This window comes from Montipora foliosa, chromosome 5 (genome assembly GCF_036669935.1).
Source record: "Montipora foliosa isolate CH-2021 chromosome 5, ASM3666993v2, whole genome shotgun sequence".
In the NCBI taxonomy this organism is placed as follows: Eukaryota; Metazoa; Cnidaria; class Anthozoa; order Scleractinia; family Acroporidae; genus Montipora; species Montipora foliosa.
The window spans coordinates 36,810,819-36,820,818 of NC_090873.1; the positions used below are offsets into that span (position 1 = coordinate 36,810,819).

The 10,000-nt window shown below is 40.0% G+C and overlaps 1 protein-coding gene across 1 annotated transcript in view; it reads right to left on the bottom strand.

Moving 5' to 3' along the window:
- The window catches only part of LOC138004096 (replication factor C subunit 1-like), a 41,645-nt gene that overhangs the window by 1,100 nt on the left and 30,545 nt on the right, over positions 1 to 10,000 (bottom strand). The window contains exons 15-22 of the mRNA XM_068850501.1: positions 8,622 to 8,759; positions 7,012 to 7,107; positions 6,209 to 6,307; positions 5,276 to 5,427; positions 3,248 to 3,365; positions 2,192 to 2,337; positions 1,021 to 1,102; positions 45 to 188 (exon numbers count right to left, since the gene is read on the bottom strand). Of these exons, the coding sequence (XP_068706602.1) occupies positions 45 to 188; positions 1,021 to 1,102; positions 2,192 to 2,337; positions 3,248 to 3,365; positions 5,276 to 5,427; positions 6,209 to 6,307; positions 7,012 to 7,107; positions 8,622 to 8,759 (975 nt within the window). The remainder of the gene's footprint in view (positions 1 to 44; positions 189 to 1,020; positions 1,103 to 2,191; positions 2,338 to 3,247; positions 3,366 to 5,275; positions 5,428 to 6,208; positions 6,308 to 7,011; positions 7,108 to 8,621; positions 8,760 to 10,000) is intronic.

Here is a 10,000-nt window from a genome sequence, read left to right on the forward strand (position 1 = left end):
TATTTCATTTATATCCACCATTCATCATTTTCTTTTAGACAAACCTTAGATGGAATTGAAGCGACAGGATCTCTGTGACCCTCGAATTGACTGACTTCAATGACTGAGTCCCAGTCTTCCCTCGTTAGATCATAATCCGCCATAACTTGAATGACTCTGGAAACTCCTGAGCTTATTTCACTTGTTTCCTACGAAAGAAGGAAAGGAACTGGTCTTGTTGGTTTCCCTTCTTTAGGGACTGATCAGAAACTTACTACCAAGTGATTCTTTAAGACTGATGGGTGCACAATGGGACGAGGTCAAAAGCATAGATAAAGCGCCTCTGGCAGCAGCTATAAGATGAGAGTCGACTTTGACTTGAGGAAGGAGGGGGTGGGGTGGAGGGGGGGGGGGGGGTGTAACCGACGAGAAACCGGCGAGTAACCGCCTTGAATAACCTGATTGTAGAAGCACAGCACTGGGCATTCTCAGGCGGTCAGTAATCCAGGTGCTACGAAAACCACCGATCTGTGGAATGGGTCCGAATTACTGAGTCACTGCCCCGCCACTTTTGCTTGTAAATTGTTCAAATTCTTGAGAGGTGTTGTGTTCGACGCTACTTTTCAGGCCGGCCAGTGAACCCTTCTTGCACTCGCAGTAACAGCGAGTCCATGGTCGTAACCTCTTCGCGGAACAAAAATAATTTTAACCAACGGTTAGCGCTAACCAGGCTTCAAGAACCCGGCCCCTGACGTTTAGATTTGCGCATAAAGCTGACCATTCTCGCCCAAGAGCAGCCTAACCCTTTCCGGCAGCCACTGGAGGGTGGGCACGAAGGCCAGGCGCGGGTTGCTCGAAGCAGCCCCAACCAGCGTTTAATGCCACGGAAACCTATACGTTTTGATACCTTTGATACCAATGGTTAGCGCCAACCAGGCTTCGAGCAACCGGCCCCTGATGTATAGAGCTTACGTCGAATAAGAGGGCTGGGAGGATCAGGGGACCAGAATGGTCGATCAAACAGTTGACATCAAAACATACTTGTGTCATCAGTGGTGTGGTTAGAACTTTCCTTAGGTGCGGTATATAATCCAGGTTCATGGACAGCTTACTTGACGATGTGCTGTGGAGGAAGAACCCACGGCAGTGAAAGAGACCCCACCAGTGGCGGAAAATACTGTCGGTTGTTGGACATTGTTCAATCAAAATTCAAGATTGCCTGATTAATTTAAAATCATGGCTGGACACGATAACCGCCCACCAAAGTGTCCTCAATGTTTTAGCGGTTGTCTCGAGTTTCACCATTTATAAAACATATTTTGTTGAAACGCCTTTCAGATATGGGAAAACTTGTCAAGGGTGACTCAATCTCTGCTTGAAAAATAGCCCTAAACGCACTGCACAAAATGGTAAGTCTAACAAGCCTGTCATCTACACCCAACACCAAGGGTCAGACCTGTTGCTGTCAATTGAATTCATAATGCAACTTAAAATGCAGAGTCTACTTCTAACGCAAAGAAACAAACATCATAAAAGTGCAAAGAAGATTTAGAATCGGCGAGGCAGAGTCGAACCCGGATGGATGGCTTCTCATTACAGTTTCCGATGTCCACTAACGAGGTAAGCTCTTGAAAACTTAAGTCAAACTTTTTTAGAGTATTCACAAAGTGGTACCCAGCAAAAAAAGTGAAAGGTAACCGTGTTTAAAGTGGTACTTAAAACTTAATACTGTAGATCCGCGCGGCTTAGCTCAGAAACGGTATTTCTTGTTGAAGTAATAAAGCCCTATTTCTGCCTGTTTTCTTTTTTTTTTTTTTACAGCGGTTAGCTTGTCATATCAAGATGGGATATTGCATCGTTTAATTGTCACGGCCCAGGCCCCATCGTCCAAGGGAATTCTGAGATATGGAAACAAGTCATAACCAACCCTAACACGTCACAATCATTTAAAGAAACTGAGCCCAGGAAATTTGAAAGCGAAACTAATAAGCGATTGTAAATTCGTTTTCCCTAGTAAACACTTTTGTTGGCAAAAAACTTTCGAAGAAATTTGTTTGAAAACATCATTTCCTCTAGTTTAAAACTTATTCTAAGGAAAGAGTGGAGGTTCTCTTTAAGAGGAATTCAGTTCATGTCATTGAAGAAATTCAACATTTGAAATTCATTCTTCGTTTAACACTTGCACACGCCCGGGTGCTCTAATTTGACTTACCTTAAGCGCATGTGACCCTGTAGTTCTTGCAGAATGCGGTCTACTCTGCCGCGTTTAGAATTTTTACCAAGCCACTGAGGAAATTCGATTTTCTGCCCCATTCCTCCACATATAAGGCCAGAAGGAATCACGCACGAAAATACAGCCTAATAGAGGGAAAAAAATAGTCTAACTAATGAAATTACTCATAGTGACTGAGCAGAGGACGCCTAAATGATATTAGTAGAATTCTACTAGTATATAAATGCAAATGCTGTACTCTGATTGGCTGAGCCATTGAACACTATCAGCCATTAGTGTGCAGTGGCTGGAGGTCGTCTTGGAAATAACGACGTTTTTTTTTCGTTTCTCCAAAGTTTTGAAGGAAAATTTGGAGGCAAATGGGTAATTAAATTTCTGAAAAGTCTAAACGAAGGACATTTACGGTTTCTTGACATTCAAAAAAGTTGAAATTATTGAAAAAGCTGATGCGCTCGCGCGCTCAACTTAGATTTTAAATGGCAATTCAATCCGAACGATCTTTTTCAGGCGCAAAGTTTAATAATAGTAATTTAAGTAAGAACTCCACTAAAACAATTAGATTATTCGCACTCGATTTCTATGAGGTGATAGTTGATTCGCCCTTCGGCCTCATCAACTATCACCTCATAGAAATCTCGAGCTCATAATCTAATTGTTAATTAAAGTGTTCAAGAGACGCGGACTGCTACGACAACGCCACAAAACAAGAATACTATTGGAGTAATAAATAACAGGTTCTCACGCGAGGTGCCCAAACGTTTATTTAACGTCCTTTGACGATACAATTGAATCATGCATTCTCGATCTTTACTTCAAACTGTTCGTACCAATTCAGTTAAAGGATACTTTGCCCGAAACACGGTTAACAAAAAATGGCTAGTTCTAAACTAGCACCTATGGCTATTATAGGCAGCCAGTACTCCTTTTTAAATTAATTGGAAATAAAAAATTATCTTGTAATAGGGCCATCTGGACGAGTACAAAAAAACTAAATGTTGTCGATGCTGTTGATGGGATAATCGCGAACAGACAAACCTGCATAGGCAGCAGAGACCAGTTTCCCTTTTCTCTTATCAGCCTTCCAACCAGATCGCCATCACTAATAGAATCTGCAGTCTGGTTAACAAGTGTCAGGGTCTTCTTTATATTGCCACTAAACAAAATAAAAAATTTACTTTTGGGATGTCACCTAACTAATCTGTGATCAGCAGTAGCATGGACCAATCAGCGAACAGCTTGCATGCGATCATAGTAGATGATCACGTGTAAAGAAAAAATACAAATACCCATTGCTAATTGTCTATTGATTAAGGTCGTTCGTTCCTTGAGAAAGTGCGACGAAAAATGGTGAAACGCCAAAGGGAAAAAAATGAAATAAGGAATAAGATGATAAGTTTTCTTTCTGGGAATATCCAAACTTTAACCCCGCCAAAACAGTTTCATTCTTAAGCAACGGGCCCACACATCTCAAACTAAACGAAACAAGAGCGAAGACATAACAATTAGCCAAAATTATGCTTTAGTGACGTTCTGGGAGACAGCATAACTACTGTCATAACATAAGACGCCACATCGCTTTCACAAACCCTTTGAAATCTTAATAACAAAGAAAATACCAAAACCATGGCAACACACACGACTTCCAGTATTTCAATAAATAATAATAACAATAATAATAATTTAATAATAATAATAATAATAATAATAATAATTTAACAATAATAATAATAATAATAATAATAATAATAATAATGCTTGGCTTAGTTGCTGGAAGGCGGCACTCACGCATGTAGTTGTTGGTATACAAGAACTTTACCAACAGTTACTTTCAACAAAGGTTTTCTATCAGAGGAAGGTTGGGACGAGTGTCAGCGGAGACGAAAGGTGTCGAATGTGTGGAAAGGCAACAGAGAGTGTCCCACATATCCTAGCTGGATGTGGGGCATTAGCCCAGACTTTGTCTTTGGCAAGGCATAACGTGATCTGGGCGTTGGACCTAGTTCCATCAGAGGTTCCGTGGTTTTCGAAGACCCAGCCAAAGCCTATGTATGAGAATGAGAGGGCAATAGCATATTGGGACATTCCTCTGTACGCTAATAACACGCACGTAAAGGCGAAAAGGATCGACGCTACCATCGTGGACAAGGAGAACAAGAAAGTATGATAGAGATGAGCTGCCTGTGGGTTGAAAACAGGGAGGAGAAAGCTGCCGAGAAGATAACAAAGTACGGGCCATTAAGTTGGGAACTCTAGCAGAGATATCCTGAACATCGTATGACACTGTACAATATTATTGTGGATGTACTCGGAGGTTACTCAAGAGATGTCAGGAAGGCACTTAAAGAGCTAGTGGGAGATAAAAGCTACACAATAGCTCTGCAGATACAGAAGTCAGTCATCACAAGCTCACTCAATATTGCGAGGCGCTTTAAGTTTTTGAAATAAGGGATATTAGGCGTTTTATTACATTCAAGTGTTTCCATAGTGATGAATAGAAGTTTTAGTATTTAGATTGAGGATTTTATGAATAGCAATTAGGTTTAGAATTTAATTACTAAGGATTTTCATGATTAGGAATTGTTTAATTACTTCGAGTTTTGATTGGTTTACTGGATTGTCTCCGTCCTTTTTGATTGGCCGAAGTAATTACTATGGTTTTGGTTTTACGACACTCGATTGAAACTCGCTCTAATAATAATAATAATAATAATAATAATAATAATAATAATAATAATAATAATAATAATAATAATACTAATACTGCTACTACTACTACTACTACTACTACTACTACTACTACTACTACTACTACTACTACTACTACTACTACTAGTACTACTACTACTACTACTACTACTACTACTACTACTACTACTACTACTACTACTACTACTACTACTACTACTACTACTACTACTACTACTACTACTACTAATAATAATAATAATAATAATAATAATACAAGGTCCTTGAATTATTACCGTCAAAACGAGCTTCAATGGAATTTCTAAAAATTTTGTTGAAAGGAGAGTGCCCGAATATTCATCCTTACAAAACACTCACCGTCCTTCTCCAGGTTCAACCATCAGATAGTTTTCTTGCACAAAGAGAGGCATCATGGAGTAATCACAGAAAAACAAGTCCGATTTGTCGTTGCAGTTCATTTTCGAGCTCTCAGCTCCAGACAATAGTTTTCTCACGGCATCAAAAGGTCCCTGGAAGAGGATTAGGACGCAGTTAATAAAAATGCTCTTATGGATGGTTAAAAAAAACACCGAGTGCAGAATAGAACTTCATCCTAAACACAATACTCTCTAAAATCTCTAAAACAAAACAAAACACAGTATGCAAGTCTGTCAATATTATGCCTTCTTTTTTAGGCGATGACAAACACTGTATATTTTTAACGAGTGAAAATGCTTCAAAATTGGAAAAATTGAAAAAGGTACCAATTTGTGTTCCTTTTCAGTGGCAGAATAAACCTTCTTAGGTCAGTTCTTGCCGTGTACTTTGGAAGTACAGTCAGTCTGCACACTGTGCAGGCATACTGTCACGACGGACTTAGGCTCAACAACAGGGAGTTTTAGCAAAGACGACGGCAACGTTAACTTCAAGGTCACTTCATAATACAACTTAGCGCTATCGTAAGTATTTCGCGATTATTCCATCTTGTTCACCTTGAACAAGAGGGGCGAACTATCATATAACTGGATTTATAGAAACGGTCCTAAAGTGAAGATAAAAAGTGAACGAATCCCTGCTATATCTATTGCAAGCTGGACATTTTGTGACTTCGTAAACCCGTAGAGGATGTGAATACGAAGGACCTGTATAAGAGAGAAAGATATTTGAACTGCTCTTTACGTTACGATTGGCTTATTTAAAAGTCTGAACTCACTTGTGATTGACCAAAGTACTTAGTTTGGTTTTTGCTATCCAGCAATCCGGCAAATTGAAAACACCCGCTATACTCTTATTCTCGCACCAACTCCTTACCATTTTGATGTCTTTTTGCGCTTTAGCAGCGTCTGCCTTAGCCTGATCATAATTCAGACTCTTTTCCTTGGCTGTCCACATGCACATGTTGTGAAGAACCTAAAAAAAATATCACAAAACAAAATGATCTTTTCTTAATTGTTTATCTGTTCATAATTAGCAGAGAAGAGAGTGAGAGTTTGTTGTTTTAAACGCCCCCTGTATTGTTCTAGCAAGTAATATGTATTCACGAGCTATTTTTAATTTGTTCTTACGTTAAGATAAAAGAAAAGACGCCAGTAAATAACACGTTACTGTTCATCTTAGTAATTTGCGTTCGAAAGCTTTCGTTGATGTTTTCATATTATGCGAATTTCGTGCTTGAGGGCTGTCGCTTTAACAGTACCATTTCTCTTCTTGTGTATCGCAATGCCACATAAAGCAAAGGAATAACAATGCGAATAAAAAGGCATAATCTTTGTTACGAGAGGGATATTATCCTGATATTTACACGCGCGCATATGTCTGTCAACATACGGAAACGTGTCATACGCGCGTGTGGTACACATAACTGCGATTCGCTTTTCTTTGAGCTGCGCATGTATCGTCCAGTGCCTACATCCACAAAATAACTTCAAAATTTGTCCTTCTTTTTAGCCCTGCACATGTAAATTGTTTTACGAGTGATTCTTTCTATTGAGGTCTCTGGAAAAACTTTGACTGAAACCGTTCCTTAAGGCAACTATTGCAAATTAAAGACAATATGCACGGTAAACGATGAAGACAAGTTGAACAAAATCTTTGGATATGAAGTGTTGGCCGACCTGCCTAACATCTTGGTTTGCTCCAAGAATAATCTGTTCCATGGCTTGAGGTGGTATCTTCAGTCCTTCCTTGAAGGCGATGCTCATCATGGCTCCCTTAAACGAAGAACATGTTGATTTCATTCAGGAGTTCTGGACCTGGACCGTATTGAGGAATATTGGCCCTGGGTAGTCTGTGCAGACCTTGCTGCACTCGGTCCGTACGGCAACGACCTCGGGCCAATATTTCCCAGTACGGCCCTCAGGATCGGTTAGTAAGAGGTTAATAATGATTACGTATAAATGGACGTAATCTTGTTAACTCGATTATATTTTTAATTGTCACTTTCACATTTCTTTCTTCCTTCTTTTGTGCAAAATTTAGATATGCAGACACTTCCCGCCTAGATTAGCATTTGCTATTTGCAGGATAGTGTAGTCTTTTCATCTATAAATAAAATAAATATACTTAATTAACCTTCAATCATGATACCAAGCAACCTCTCAATTTGAAGAGACAAGTCGCTATAAGAAGCAGCCTGCCATTTCACGTACACGCGACGCTAAATCTCTCAAACGTCACACGCGTGTAACACGAACAAGGAAAAACAAAACAAAACAAAGAAGACATGAATCTAAAAATATCCATGGCTTAGTGCGAGATCATTCAAAGTGGGGCATGATCCATTCGCTCCCAATGATGAACTCCAAGGTACTGAAAAGCCATCGAAGAGTTCAAGCAATGACGAAGACGACGGCTAAGACAACGTCGAGTTAATTTAATATTTTTGGGATCATATCATCATCGTTTTGCATGGAAAGCGTGTGCCAACTTTCCAAGAGCGAAACTAGTATAGACGGCGTGGGAAATAAATGAGAATGTTGAAAATTTATCGCTTGGTGCTGAGATTCTCCACATAACCTCAAAATATGCTCATTTCACTTCGTTGTCACGATCCGAACAGCAAAGACATGTAAAGAAGGCAAAACGCATAGGCGGGGCGTGTAGAGCTTTTGTTTCTGTTCATTGAACCCGAGCCTCTGTGGCGCTATCGTCGTCGTCGCCGATATCTTCGTTGCTTAAGCACCCTTAGAAATCCATAACAGACAACCGTCGTTGAATGGAGTCTAGGAAACTGCGGCATCTAGGTCATCGATCACGATGGCTGCTTCCATGCGTGACAAATACAGGGTACCCTACCAGAAGACGCCGATGCGGAATGGAAGAGAACGCACCTGTCACACTTCTTGTTGAATCAATGGTGTTGTGTCACGCAATCGAGAGAAACAGCCAAGGAAGGCTTAGGGATGGCTCTCCCAAATTCCCTTAGCACCTCTCGGCCGTTATTCTCGATTCCGTGACAAAACACAATCGATTAGAAAAGCGCAGTAATGCAGCAGCTCTCGTAATCTGCTACTGTTTGATATTGTAAGCAGCTTCTATTGCTTGTAAGTCCACGTTATTGCCTATTTTTTTTGTTTTGTTTTTGGCTTAGGTATCAAGCCAATAACAATACAAGTCACGAGTGCTACTCCATGGCTCGAAAAGCACGCAGACTGAATGACACAGAAGCGACTGCTGGCAGTTTATAACGATGGATAAGTCTTAATCCACGGTTGAAGGAACCAACCTTTATCTGGTCCACGCGAGGTCTCTGAAATCTCAAGTCAAAGCAATAGTTTGCCAAGCTGCGAATCTTTTGACTGTTCCTATCATTGCACATACAGATTATTGGAATCTTGGAGTTCTTTATCAGTGATATCAGTTCCTGTTGATACAATAAAAAAATAAAATAAAATAAATAAATAAATGAATAAATGATTTAAAAGGATAAATTTACCTCTGAAAGAGAGGGAACTTTGTGAAAAAAAAATCCTAGCAACCAAGTTATAATAATATCTAATTTTCACCCAAATGTGGACTAATGCAAATCCTGCATTTTAATTGGCTAAATTACTGGGACTATTTGTAATAGTCCTCGAGTAGCGAAAAGCGTGACGCTTTCTTTCGGTTTATCCCCAAATAAATATTTCTTCAACTTGCTTTTCATAACTTTATTATTGCCTTTTCTGTCCGACTAGTTGGGTGATACTTAAACAATTAGACCCTTCGCCCTCAAGGGCCACGCGTCAATAACCCATTCGGCTTCGCCTCGTGATGTGCTATTGACCGGTAGCCCGCAAAAGTATTGTTGCAATTATTCCAACAAAGCCTTAGCAGTATGACACGGCAATAGTCCATTTCCGAGTTCATGTCTGCCTTCTCTTCAAAGTGAGGGGCGAAGTGTTTGTCATGGTAATTAGTTGTACTTCACATATGAATGAAAACTAATTTTCATAAGAAAAATTTCGCACTTAGACTCGCTTTGAAGAGGAGGCAGACATGAACGTACAAACCTGGCCACAATTGGCACGACACTCTCTCATAAATTCTGTATTCCCCGCCTCTTCCAATTTTAAGCCTTTTAGCTTTGACATGATAACGAGCCAGTTGTTAGCCATCAAAAACTGGTATGTTCTTGGGTGGCAAAAGCGCCAACGATTCCATACATTCGTTGTAAAAAAATTCGAATTTTTAAAGCATCATTGCTCAGAGATCATCGGGAATACCGCGTTCAAATTGTTTCAATGCATGCGCACTTTTCATAGTCAGCACTTTATTCTACGCTGAGGACTGATTAGAAAACGATAGCCTTCTGCCAATAAGACAAAAAATGTAATCAACGATTTCCCTATACGATATCTGGCTAAAAGTTTTAGAAATGTCTGCAGCTCATTTTGAAAATTGTCCAGCGAAATTCACGTCCAGAGAAATCTACGTGAAAAGAGAATCTTAATTAGTGTCCGTAAGATTTCATAGGATATGCCCACACACCTAAAGAAGGAGCAGGCGTAGGTTAGTTGGTTAGTGCGCGGCTTTCCGACCAAGAGGTCCCCAATTCGATCCTCGGGAACTTCCAACGACTGTTACGACTTTCCTCTGATCCGTGTAGCTATAGGCTTTAAATAC